The sequence below is a fragment of the Onychostoma macrolepis genome, chromosome 12 (assembly GCF_012432095.1).
Source record: "Onychostoma macrolepis isolate SWU-2019 chromosome 12, ASM1243209v1, whole genome shotgun sequence".
NCBI classification, from domain to species: Eukaryota; Metazoa; Chordata; class Actinopteri; order Cypriniformes; family Cyprinidae; genus Onychostoma; species Onychostoma macrolepis.
The window spans coordinates 27042731-27056677 of NC_081166.1; the positions used below are offsets into that span (position 1 = coordinate 27042731).

The 13947-nt window shown below is 34.8% G+C and overlaps 1 protein-coding gene across 4 annotated transcripts in view; it reads left to right on the forward strand.

Annotated features, from left to right (window-relative positions):
- The first annotated feature begins 610 nt into the window (after positions 1 to 610).
- The window catches only part of LOC131551458 (transient receptor potential cation channel subfamily M member 4-like), a 53082-nt gene continuing 39745 nt past the window's right edge, over positions 611 to 13947 (forward strand). For 2 of the 4 annotated variants that reach the window (XM_058794427.1, XM_058794428.1), the window contains exons 1-7: positions 613 to 883; positions 4994 to 5055; positions 5144 to 5321; positions 5886 to 6066; positions 8795 to 8964; positions 11059 to 11227; positions 11623 to 11690. In XM_058794427.1, the coding sequence (XP_058650410.1) occupies positions 827 to 883; positions 4994 to 5055; positions 5144 to 5321; positions 5886 to 6066; positions 8795 to 8964; positions 11059 to 11227; positions 11623 to 11690 (885 nt within the window). In that variant the 5' untranslated portion in view covers positions 613 to 826. Of the gene's footprint in view, positions 884 to 4993; positions 5056 to 5143; positions 5322 to 5885; positions 6067 to 8794; positions 8965 to 11058; positions 11228 to 11622; positions 11691 to 13947 lie in introns of all 4 variants that reach the window. The other 2 variants (XM_058794429.1, XM_058794431.1) reach the window with 2 other exon arrangements.

Genomic DNA, 13947 nt, shown 5'->3' on the forward strand with positions numbered 1-13947 from the left:
AACCCGATTGAACATGCATTTCACTTGCTGAAGACAAAACTAAAGGCAGAAAGACCCACAAACACCAACTGAAGTCAGCTGCAGAAAAGGCCTGGCAAAGCATCAGAAAGGAAGAAACCCAACCTCTTGTGATGTCCATGATGAGTTCCAGACTTAAGGCAGTCATTGGGGCGGAGACTGTGTATTAAAATGGTTTTAATTTCTAAGCATTTTATGTTATATTTTTGTTCAACCTCTAAGCTTAAAGTCTGCACTTCAATTTCATCTTGATTGTTTCATTTTAATTCTATTCTGGAGGCATACAGAGCCAAAATTGTGTCAGTGTCCACATATAGGCTATATTGACTGTAGTAGGCTATATAATGTATTTATTAAATATTATATCTTTTAATAATACAAATTACGTTGTACTCTAAATCAGGAATACATATAGTGAGCAACAATCAATGAGTTAATCAGATAACTAACACGGAATTTTGTTCACTGTGATTTTTGAAACACCCCACCCAGACAAATCCTATGTGTAACGTTCAATGAACCGGATTCTGCTTCAGGCAAACGGTATCTCGTCTCACGGTTTACTCTGGGATCTCGTCTTCTCGTCTTTTTTCCTCCAATCACGTGCCTCTTCCAGCCCTCTCCTCTGTAACCCGTGACCACACCCTGCGCTGGTTACACCTGATTTCTCAGGTACACCGAGAGTCTCGAGCGATCCCGGACTTCCTCGTTCGCGGGAGTTATGGACGTTACGCGCTGCTGCAGCGGAGCGCTCTGAAGTGAAACTCACGACAAACAGCGATTTAATAAAGTCTATAAACAAAGCAAGATGAATGAAAAGGAAGTTGAGGAAGCCGCAGTGGACGTGATGCCGAAACAAGATCTGGTAGGTCTGTCAGAAAACTGCGTGCCGCACCTGTATCTACAACTTAAGCACTTCCTTGCCTTGGTTTTGTGTTGTTACAAGCATACTCCGGCCGTTTGATGGTCATTTATCATGTTATTAATAATGCACAGACAGACTGCTTGCAATTCGGTATTGTTTCGATTTATTGTTGGCAATGAGCAGGACTGCAGGGAGTTTCTCTAAAACAGCATACCATGGGTTATTACAAGACTGTGCATGTGTGTTTGGCACGTGCTTCTTGGGCAGTATCGTTATTGGTCACATTTTTGCCATCTACAGTGTACACGTTACAGCGCAGTTACATTTGTTGTACTTTTTATATGTACTTTAGGAGGTGTTTTATTAAAATAATGTTTTTGTGGTGGTCTTTGTTTTAAAGGGAGCTTTAAAGTCAGCTAAAATGGGCCACGTTTTGGTAAATGACTTATAATACCATCAGATAAGTTATGCATGAGATCTAATGATATTCTTATAAATTAGCATGGGTCTCTTAAATATTTTTATATTTTTTAAATGTGAAAGTATAAAAGTTTTAAAATGATGAGAGTATCAGCAGGTACCTTCTTGAGCCACGCCACAACATTCAGGTAAAATGGGCCAATATAAAAAGAGAACAACACAGGTAATTTCAGCTTAAATCATTTTATTTTTAACAGTAATTGACACTATTGTCTTTACTGTGCCATAGAAACACCATATTTCATTAAATAGAAAGTTGAATGAATATTTAATTAAACAATGCAATTAAAATTGAACTGATCATGTTGTATAGGTGTGTGTTTCTGTGCATTAGTGCACAGATTAGTGCATTAGACTGTTAAGATTTTATAAAAATAAAGGCCTATAAACCTATTTTCACCCTAAATTTCTGTCTAAAAGTGTGTGTGTATGCAGCCCATTTTAGATTAACCAGCCATTTCTACCTAAAATGACCTTTTTCACATAAATCAAAGTTTCTTTTATAAATTAAACGTTTTTTATTTTTATTTGAAAGAGCATGTCAAAACATTGTTCATAAACCGTTGCTTTGTTGGTAACTTACTTATAATTGCTTTAGTACCCTTATTAGTAATTAATGGAATTTATGTCAGGCTCAATTACCTTACAGTTTCTCTGACACGCTTCATGTAACACTCTGCCCTGCCTGCCTTGAACTCAGACTAATAAAAATTGTTACATGTCAACAAGTGTTGAAGCAACAATGCAAGATCAGTTATTGTGACTTTCTTTAAAAATTTAAAGAGATATGATGCTACAACCTTATTTGGCCCATTTTAGCTGACTTCACTCTAGTTTACATATACAGTAAAGTTTGAAAAATATATTTTTGTTTTCAGATTTCCATCTGTTATTTATATATATAAATTGACTTAATATATAAACAAGCACACGCAGTGTCTAATTTTAATATAGCCTTTTAATTTAATCTTTTAACAGATGCTTTTATCATTTCATTCAAAGTTGCATTCATTGAATAATTAATTCTCAGAAGATGTACTTTGAACGGTTTAAGGTTCTTATCCCATTTCTCCAAAAAGAATTACCTCATGTTCCTCTGAAGAATATTAGTAGTTATTTGTACTGTGCATGAATAAAGTTTATGCTTTGGTGTTTCAGAGTTCCAGACAAACACCGCAGGGATACTAAACACAGCGTTCTTATAGTCTAAATAAGTGATGAGGTTCTTTAAAGGATAAACTGGTCTGGCTTGCTTTCTTGATGAAAGGGGTGGGTGGGGACCTAATGATGAAATTACAAGTGGAGTCGGGGTAAAGTGAGCCGTTTAACCTAGTTTTGTGACTGATGAAATCAAACAGATAAGGTGATAGCACGTTACAATAAGTTTTCTCATTTGTCAACATTTGTTAACTACATTATTAGTTTGCATGAACTCACAATGAACAATACTTCTACACTGTTGTTAAAAAAAAAAAAAAAAAAAAAATCATAAATCGCAGCTAGGCTGCCAAACAAAAACTGTAAAATTACAGTAAAATATCTTAATTGAAATAATCAATTAATAAATTAATTAATAAATTGATTAATATTAATCAATGCACCGTGAACTAACATGAACATGCAATGAACAATTATGCTTCTACTAACATTAACAAAAAATTATGAAATGCTATAAAAAGCATATTGCTCATTATCACTTCGTTAGCTATTGCATTTACTAATGTTAATGAATGGGATACTACTGTAAAGTGTTACAGGTAAGATGAAGTGTTAAGGTGAAGTCAGCTAAAATGGGCCACGTTTTGGTAAATGACTTATAATACCATCAAATATGCTATGCATGAGATCTAATGATATTCTTATAAATTAGCATGGGTCTCTTAAATATATTTATATTTTTTAAATGTAAAAAGGAATAAAAGTTTTAAAATGATGAGAGTATCAGCAGGTACCTTCTTGAGCCACGCCACAACATTCAGGTAAAATGGGCCAATATAAAAAGAGAACAACACAGGTAATTTCAGCTTAAATCATTTTATTTTTAACAGTAATTGACACTATTGTCTTTACTGTGCCATAGAAACAGCATAAATATATTTCATTAAATAGAAAGTTGAATCAATGCAATTAAAAATGAACTGATCATGTTGTATAGGCGTGTTTCTGTGCATTGGTGTATTTTGTGTGCATGTATGTGTGTATGCTTGTATTTTTTAGTTTTTTTTAAGGATGTTAAGATTTTGTATGGATTCATATCTACACTGAAAAAAAACGAGAAGTTAAATTTACTTAATATGCGTGAAAAATAAAAATTAAGTAAAATTTAAATACGAAATTGTCTACTCAAATCTACTCAACTAAAAATCTAAAATCTACTTTACTTATGTAAAATTAGCAAAGGAAATACGTGAATTTAACGTGGCCAGGTCTGTAAACTTTACCCAAACTACATAGCACTGAAAAAGAAATGCCTATAAAGCATGTGGTTAAGTTACAATCACGTATGGAAGCAAGCAGACAGCTCGTTATTCTTTTTAAGGTAATATGTTGACTCAATATAGTTATTAACGATGAACACAGAGACCTGAATACTTGGCACATGATACACATGACGGTGACAATCAGTGAGTAGTGTTTGAGTATGAATGGGTCATTTTGAGTAAAAAAATTTACTCCAGATGTCACAAAACAGTAAGTTATTTACCTAACAACAAAAACAACCATAAAACAGTGTAAATGCATCTCGAAAACAGCAAAAACAATTTACCTGATTAATTATTCATGCCCAAGTGCTTGATGGGAACAACGGGATCATGACGTTGATATTTACTTAAACAATCTTTGTAAAAACAACAAACAATTCCAAGTAAAATATACTTATAAGTTCAAACTTTAAATTCTACAAGCATAAATTGAGTACAAATATTGAATTTATTCCTTTTCATTTTTAAATTATTGCCTGAACTAAATTATTTAATTTAAAAAGTAAAATGTAGTATTTGCTTCAGCACAAAATCATTTTCATCAGTGTAAAGTAGGCCTATAAACCTATTTTCACCCTCAATTTCTGTCTAAAAGTGTGTGTGTGTGTGTGTGTATGCAGCCCATTTTTAGTTTAACCAGCCATTTCTACCTAAAATGACCTTTTTCACAAAAATCGAAGTTTTTTATAAATTAAACTTTTTTAATTTTTATTTGAAAGAGCATGTCAAAACATTGTTCATAAACCTTTGCTTTGTTGGTAAGTTTACTTATAATTGCTTTAGTACCCTTATTAGTAATTAATGGAATTTATGTCAGGCTCAATTACCTTACAGTTTCTCTGACACGCTTGTAACACTCTGCCCTGCCTGCCTTGAACTCAGACTAATAAAAATTATTGTTACATGGCAACAAGTGTTGAAGCGACAATGCAAGATCAGTTATTGTGACTTTCTGTAATGCAACAACCTTATTTGGCCCATTTTTACCCATTTTAGCTGACTTCACCCTACACATTTTAAAGTTGTGCTCAGTGTTTTTTTTTTTTTTTTTTTTTCCCTCAGTAGATCACAAAATTATCTTAATACTATTGTACAGTACAGTATGCTTTCTAATGCATTATTTAAAAGTATGTTTTATTGATTTTAGAGCTGGATTCCAAATTTATTTAAGAAGAGAGTGTGCACGACATTTGTGGAGGACTCTTTCAGGTAAGATGCTTGACTGTTCAGTATTGAGTATTCAGTATCTCTTCTGTAGGACAGTCAAGAACACAAATCCTCCGTCTGTTTTTTGTAGCAATGGCGGTCGATGTCAGTGTGGGGCCACGCGGGACTCCCACCCTTCAGTGGCCTTGGGCGATTACTTCAGCACGGCCATCGTCAGTCACTGGGACAGCACACAGCACTCCTCCGAGCAGCCCACAGATGCCTATGGAGAGCTGGAGTTTGCTGGGGCCGGCAAGAGACACAGCTATGTGAGATCCTCGTGCATATGTTCAAATTAATGGCACTGTGGCAGCGGTGAGCCTGGATGAATCCTGTTTGAGCTTTATATAAAGCAAAAAACTTAGATATTAGTGATCTGGATCACATGGATAATAAAGAATTACACCTGGTAAACAAGTTCATTTTGCCATTAATTGTAATAATCCAGTGAGATTTTTGTTTGACATCATCCAGTGCTCCACACAGAGATCTGATCTTATCATCATCAGTCTGTCTGAATGACATGAAGAAACAGAACAATCTGAGACAGACTAAATCCTTTATAATCACAAAAGGCTTATGTTTTCACCTTTTATTTAGATGAATTCATGTTCAATAATCAAATGCTAAATAATTCATATTATTCATAAAATAATTGTCATGGTAAAAAGTGTACGGTTTTAATTTGGCTTTTATATAACACATTTAAAAATAAAAATCAACCCCTACGACATAAAAATAGTCTGTAGTTGAAGAAATTTTAAAGTACAAAACTTTTTTTTTTTTTTACTCTTTGATTCCTGTTTTAATCTTAATCCTCCTTTTTATTGCAGTTCTTGCGTCTCTCCAGCACCACAGATCCTTCTATGGTCTTTAATATCATGAGACGACACTGGAAACTGGGGCAGCCCAACCTGGTCGTGTCAGTGGTTGGCGGTGAAGGAAGGTCAAAGGTCAAGAGCTGGGTGCGAGAGGTCTTGAGGCAGGGGCTGGTTAAAGCGGCACAAAGTACAGGTGTTGTATTCTCTTCTTAAAATGATTAATTTATTCTTCAATCATTTTCACATTCATTTGTGCTTCTTTCGCAAACAGTGTTGGTCAGTAACACATTACTTAGTAATGCGTTACTGTAATTTGATTACTTTTTTAGTAACTGAGTAATTTAATGCGTTATATTTTTCTAAATAATAATCAGAGTATAGTTATCGCCGTGTTACATCACTGCGGATAGAATGCAGTGTTTTATCATCTAGATTGTAAAAAGGGTGTAGCACATGCACTGTCGAGTCCAGTGCCAGTGGATTAGAGACCTGACTCCCACGAGACCCGACGCAACCGAGTGTGTGTGCGGGACAAGATGAGCGAGTGCTGGTGCGGGCGGGTAGACACTCGTGTGTGTGTGCGGGATGTGGGAGAATAAAATGATTCACGGGACTCCTGCAAAATAGAAATATCTAAACATAAAATATCTAAAATAAATAAATTGCTATTCATCTATTGCATAAAAGCAAGAAGAACTAATATAAAATATAAACGATTAACAGGCGCAAGCGTAGGCAGAGTTTCTATTTAGGCTGTAACACGGGTTTGCAGCATTGAGCAATGTTGATTTCTGGAACACAATGGCCAGTCAGGAGTGCAGTGCTGAAATTTGCATGCTCACGAATCTTCTTTTGAAATAAAGTAATCAGAACAGTAACATGATTACTTTTAAAGGGAGTAATCCGTAATCAGTAATTTAATTACATTTTCAGAGTAACTTGCACAACACTGTTCACATCCGAGTAGAAGGTTTAGATCTCCAGGCATGCTTGTTTTAAGGACCTGTTAGTTGTTTTGCCCTCTTATTTGTGAAGAAGTTTGTATGTCATGTGACTTTTTGTTTGTAGATGTGACCTGAAATGCATGATGAGAAAAAAGAGAAGTGCATGACTACAGTGAATTTACATAGTGACTGGCATTACAAGCAATTATATGAATCATACTTTCATCTTTATACTAACTGCAAGCCATCAAAGGCCCAGCTACCCTGACACAAATTCAAGCTGGACTAATTATTTCAATGTCAGGGTTATGTCAGGAAAGTGGCTCAACAGGTTCTTCTATGTGTGAATATAGTCCAAAAAAAAAAAAACAATGTAAAACCCTTTTCATCAAACTAAAATAATGCACTATGCAATTTCAATAAAATAGATGGAAATTTAATAGTAATTAATAATTATATTGATAATGAAATGTAAATGGTAAAATCTTAGAATATATTAAAGGGGTCCTATTATGCTCTTTTACATAGTCTTGATTTTGTTTTGGGGGTGTACTAGAACATGCTCTCATGCTTGGTGGTTCGAAAATCGCATTATTTTTCACATAATTTACATTACAATACCTTTCTCCCCAGCCTGACACACACGGCTCGATTAGTTCCGCGTTTGATGAAGGCCCGCCTTCCGAAAAAAGAAATGTGTTGTGATTGGTTAGCTGTCCCAGTGCGTTGTGATTGGCAAACAGCTTAGACAGTGTTTCAGTATTGCCCCGCCCCATGCCAAAGCAGCAATTCGTCAATATTGCCATATCAATTCAGACCCAGAGAATATTGAACAAGAGGATCGCGCAGAACCTTTGCACGCACGGATATTACAAGACATTAAAGTGGTAACGTTGTTGTTGTTTTTTTTTTGGCTAAATCACGTTTTAGATAGGATGTCGACAACAGCTTAAAAATAACTGCATTTACTATGTACAGAAAAGTGCAACGGTAATATTTATGTTTATTGTTCTTTAATACTAACATTATAACATGAATTGCAGTGAAACTGTTATACAGTTGAATTTATTTATAGCATAGTCCCACAGATTTACACTATTTGTGGCGGCATATATATGCAAATTCATTCTCTGCCAGCAGGAGCCCTGTTGGAGTAGAGATCGAGGTTTCCCGGTAACGCTGTGCACAAAGCAGCGCTCCGCTCACAAACGCTGCTTTATCAGACATTACATGCAAGATAAAATGAAAATGACATCCAAAATTTTCTGAAGACAGTCGGTTTCTTTCAGAAATACAGTGATATAAAAACACCCGCACCGGGTTTCGATTTTGAAACGTGCAGTGCTCAACCAAGCATTCTCCTCAACCATTCGAATTTCCGTAGGCGGGATTTATTTTAATGATATTCTGATGGACCGCTTTGTGATGTCACAAACACAGGAAAACAAAGCTGTAGTTCTTGAAAAGGGGTTTTTAAAAAATGAAATATCTCCTTTTGGAGTGGACTTTGATATTTGTACACACTGACTAAAATTCAAAAAGTGAAAAAGCATAATAGGACCCCTTTAATTATAATATTATGACCAGTAAATGTCCTTAATTTAATTACTTTACAGTTCTTGCATTTTACAGACACTTATCCAAAGGAACAAAGCAATCTGTGAAAGAACCAAGAATATTTGTAATATACAATGCCAGATTTATTGACATCTAGATTTAATGACAGCATTTAATGACAGCTAGATTAAGAAGCAAGCCTGTTACACTGCCAGTATACCAGCTGATGAATTTGCACATGGTTTGTGTCCAAGCATATTAGAAACACCAAATATACATGTAAAGAACGTTGCTTTTCACTACAGGGGTCTTTTTAAATTTGATTCTGGCCACAACTGGGAGCCAGTGGAGTGAGATCAGGAGGGGTGTGATGTCCTTTCTCTTTGGCTGAATTTTGAACTTTGGATTTTGGATGTATAGGAGCGTGGATCATAACCTCAGGGCTGAGAGAAGGCATCGGCAAGTGTGTAGGAGAGGCAGTGAGAGATCACGCCGCCGCAGTGTCTTCTGTCACTTTCAATAAAGTGGTTCCTATAGGCATTGCTCCTTGGGGAATGGTACATAATCGCCAGCAGCTCATCGACTCTGAGGTAACACTGCTTGTGGTGCAGCACTAGCATACTCGACACTAAATATTGTACCCTTGATACAAATTAACATATTGAAAGTAAACATTCTTCTATACCATCACTATTTGAAATTTGGTTGAGAACCAAATTTGTTGTCTAAAATATCTACAAGTACATATTTTTATTAACTGAAAAATATATTGTGATGTTCTTTTTGAATAAACGAAGAGGTTATTTGATATGATCATATATATGCATGTATATAATATAAATATAAAACCTTTGATCATATATATAACCTTCAATAAACTAAAACAAATGAAAATGGGAGAAATCTCATTTATAAATAAATGTTTTTCTCAAATACACATTGGACACAATTATTGACACCCCTAGAAAATAAGAGTAAAATATCTCTAAAGTATATTCCCATTCATATTTATAATTTTGAGCACACCAGTGTGATTATGAACATGAAATTATCCAGACTTGGCTTCTTGTTTCACAGGAATATAAATAGGAGGGAAAACAAAGGCCAAATTCCCTTAATCATCCATCACAATGAGAAAAACCAAAGAATATAGTTGTGATGTGCAGCAAAAGATAATTGAGCTTCACAAATTAGAAAATAGCTGAAAGAAAAGAGCTAGAGCAGTGAAAATGGCCATTTCCACCATCAGAGTAATAATTAAGGAATCCAATCAACAGAAAATGCTATGAAACTGCCTGGAAGAGGACGTGTGTCTATATCGTCCTAATGCACGGTGAGAAGGAGAGTTTGTGTGGCTAAAGACTCTCCGATGACCACAGCTGGAGAATTGCAGGAAGTTGAGTCTCGGGGTCAGAAAGCCTTAAAAAAGTGATCAAACAGCACCTACATCACATGTTGTTTGGGAGGGTTTCAAAAAAAAAAAATCAAGAAAAGAAAATGCTCTCATTCAAAAACAACTCCATATTAGTTTGCCAAACAGGATGAGGTTCTATGGTCAGATAAAACTAAAAAAGCTTTTTAGCAGCAAACACTCAAGATGGGTTTGGTGAACGCAGGGACAACAAGTACCCCATGTGTACAATGAAATATACTGCTGTATCTTTAATGTCTTGGACTTATTTCTCTGCCAGAGGTCCTGGACATCTTGTTTAGACACATGGCATCACTGATTCTATAACAACAGATAAAAAAATCAAAACCTGACTGCTGGAAATCTTATCATGGGCCATGTTTGGATCTTCCAACAGGATCTTCAAACTCATCAGGCATTATAGGAGAAAACTCAGAGCTGTCATTTTGGCAAATGGAGGTTTCAAAAAATATATTGTCAATTGTCAGTAATTGTGGCCAACATGTATTTGAGAACCTTTATTTCATAATGAGACCCCCCATATTTCTATAAAAATAAAATGCTAATATTTACTTATTTTATAAGTTTACCATAAAATGTTTTTATTTAATAATCCCTTAAAATAATGTAACAATATTATCGCACTTATATTGTTTATTATATTAAAAAACCTATATGAATAAAGGTCAATGATATTATCACTATTCTTCCTTTTTAAAAAAAAAAATTTATATAGTTATATTTAATGGGTCACACTATGTGCAATGTGAGGACCAAACCAAATCTCCAGGTGCTGAACCAGGCTGAAAAAATTGTGCACCCGTAATTATTTTCATTACATAAACTTGTAATTCTGAGATTTTGTAAAAAATTAAAAAGCTATTTGCAACTTTTTATTTCACAATTCAGACTTTTCTTCTCAGAGTTGCTGATATTCTATAGTTTATATCTAATTCTGAGTTTATATCTCACAATTCTTTTTTTTCTCAGAATAGCAAGAAAAAGTCTGAATTGTGAAATATAAACTTATAATTGTGAATGGAAAAGTCAGACCTGTGGCAAAAACAAGCTTCCATAGTATTCCATACTTTTTAGAGCAGATATGCTGTGCACTTCAGAAATAGTAAGAGGAGTTTGTTAGTATGCCATTCCAAAATGGCCATTAAAATAGAGCAAAAATCATTCCCCAATTTGTAGATAAACTAGCGCTGCACGTTGCATTTTGCATATGGTTCACAGTCTCTCAGAAAAAGTCTCTCTCTCTTTCTCTTAGGGAAGTTTCCCCGCAAAGTACTTTGTCCAAAATACTCCGCGTGCCACCTGCTCTCTGGATAATAACTACAAGGCTTTCCTTCTTGTGGATGATGGGACCGAAGGACGTAAAGGTGGGGAGGTCAGTTTCAGAGGCCGTCTGGAGGATTACATTTCACGTCAGCGCCCAGGTACAAAATAAACTTTAAAAAAGGCACACCGCACTTCTTAGGAAGGATTTAGAAATGTTCATGATACACTTGTGTTTAATAGAATATTACTGATGTAGAGTTGACTTTACATTGCTTGGTTTCATTGCAGTTATTTCACTTGTAACGGGCTAACCAGCAAAACCTTTTGGCCACCTAAAGGTCATTTGGAGATATTGCAAGAGAAGACAAAGCTTTTAGTATAAAGGCAACAAAGCTTATCAAATGAAATATTAACCATAGTCAATGAAAACAAATTTATCAATAATATTTTAATATATATATAAACATGTGTTTTATGTATTATATGGTAAGATCCCTTTAATGAAAGCAACAAGGATTTCACACTGACTGCGGTTTCTTAAATGTCATCTCAGCAGGCAGTTCAAGCATTGACATTCCTGTTCTGAATATGCTGATATCTGGAGGCATTTCCATGGTGGAGGTGAGCAGATTACAGTTATATTAAACAAAACGTCCTCCGTCCTACATTTAATAGGATAGTTCACCCAAAAAATGAAGATTTGCTATTAATTAACTACCCCTATAGGCCATCCAAGATGTAGGTGACTTTTTATTCAGTAGAACAGTAAAGAAGATTATGAGCTGAAACCATGTGCCCTTGGTGATTCATATAATACAAGTCAGTGGCTACCAGCACTTGAGAGCAGGGCCTAAAATTAACACTCGCCAAGCGCCAAATGCGAGTGAAAATCGGCGTTGGCGAGTACATGTAACAGTGTCAGTTGCCAGTTGGCGGGTACAACTTTTAAGAAATATAACAATGCAATGTAGTGAAAACAACAGCCAGTTTTTAAAGAGATTCACCGTTACTGAAATAAGCGAATAAAACAATCTTTTCCAAAGACGAGATCATTGTGAAGCTGTTCTGTCATAAGCGACAAGAGCGAATCAAATAATAGGATACAAACGGGCTGATAAGGTCAGAGCAGTGTGATGGCCAGCTTGAAAATCGGATGTGACAGATCCACGTCATGTGCATCAGGTTTTAAAGAGACGGCGCTGCTTTTAAAGTGAAACCTGCTGAAGTCTGTCATTGATGTAAATCAAAGAACAAAAGAAAAAGAGAAACCATTGTTATAGAGGCTGATTAACTTTTGTAGCTTGAATAAAGATCAATCTGTATAGTTTATGCATATACAATTTATAGTTTGTGAAGATTGTTTTAAAATCACTTAAATTTAAGCTTTTGGCCAGTAAATTTTAACACGTCACCGGCAATGATCCCTCTAATTTTTTTCTTGCTGAGCAAAACTTCTCAATTGGGCGGACATTTCGGCCGCCTGAGCAAAAACATTCTTTATACCAGATCTGTACAGCATGCGCACAAAAAAGTGTGTAACTTTTAACTTTAATGTGCTAATTATATTTGATTTGACCCTTGATGTAACTAAATGATGCACATTTTAGGTTATCTGAGAAAACATTTTTACAGAACAATACACTGCCGTTCAAAAGTTTGGGATCAGTACTTTTCTTTAAAAAAAAAAAAAAAAAAAGTTTCTTGAGCTCATCAAGGCTGTATCTATTTGATAAAAAAAAAACTGAATATTATTTCACAAAATAATATTGTGAAATGATATTGCAATTTAAAATAAGTTTTCTATTTTAATATACTTTAAAATATAATTTATTCCTGTGAAGCAAAGCTGAATTTTCATTGTCACATGATCCTTCAGAAATCATTCTAATATGCAAATTTGTAATCGGTGTTGGAAAAAGTTGTGCTGCTTAATATTTTTTGGGACCTGTGATATTTTTCAGGATTCTTTGAGAAATAAAAAAGTTAAAAAGAACAGTGTTTATTTAGTGTCAGTAAATTTTCTTTCTTATTTCTTTTTTTTTTTTTATAATTAACTTTTATTCAGCAAGGATGTGTTAAATGGATAAAAAGTGATGGTAATGACTTGTATTGTTAGAAAATATTTATATTTTTAATTAGTGCTGTTCTTTTTTCTTTGATTCTTTGATTAGGCTAATAAAAAGTTAAAAAGGTTCCAAAAAATATTAAGCAGCACAAGAGTTTCAACACTAAGAAATCAGAATATTAGAATGATTTCTGAAGGATCATGTGACACTGAAGAGTGGACTAATGATGCCGAAAATTCAGCTTTGCTTTACAGGAATACACTATATTTGAAAATATATTAAAATAGAAAACCAATATTAGAAATTGCAATAGCCTAAGAGTTCACAATATTACTGGGGTTTTTTTCTGTATTTTGATCAAATAAATACAGCCTTGATGAGCATAAGTGACTCCATTTAAAAAAAACAAAAAAAAACATGAATTCTAAACATCCCTATGAAGTACAATTTGCACAATACACCTGTGTGTGACTGTAAATGTCTCAGTTTTGTTACCGTTCTGTGCCCATCATCTGCTATTTCCAGCACTTAATCAAGCCACTCTTCTTTAATACATCAGGACGTTTATTTCACATGTCACTGTGTTTGCATTGGCTCTCGATTTGAGCTATTTCGTCCGCAACCATTGAAGTATTCGGTTTCTACAGCGACTCATTTGGCGCACATCATTCTCTTTCTATGAAACCTGTAAGCCGCATTCACCGGTTCTAAGTCTATAGCGGTTTACCCAAGCATTGCAATTCTTTCGTTTTTACTAGAATACAATCAAATGGCTTTCCCAACTCATTTTTGCGTGTGCGCGGCACATTATT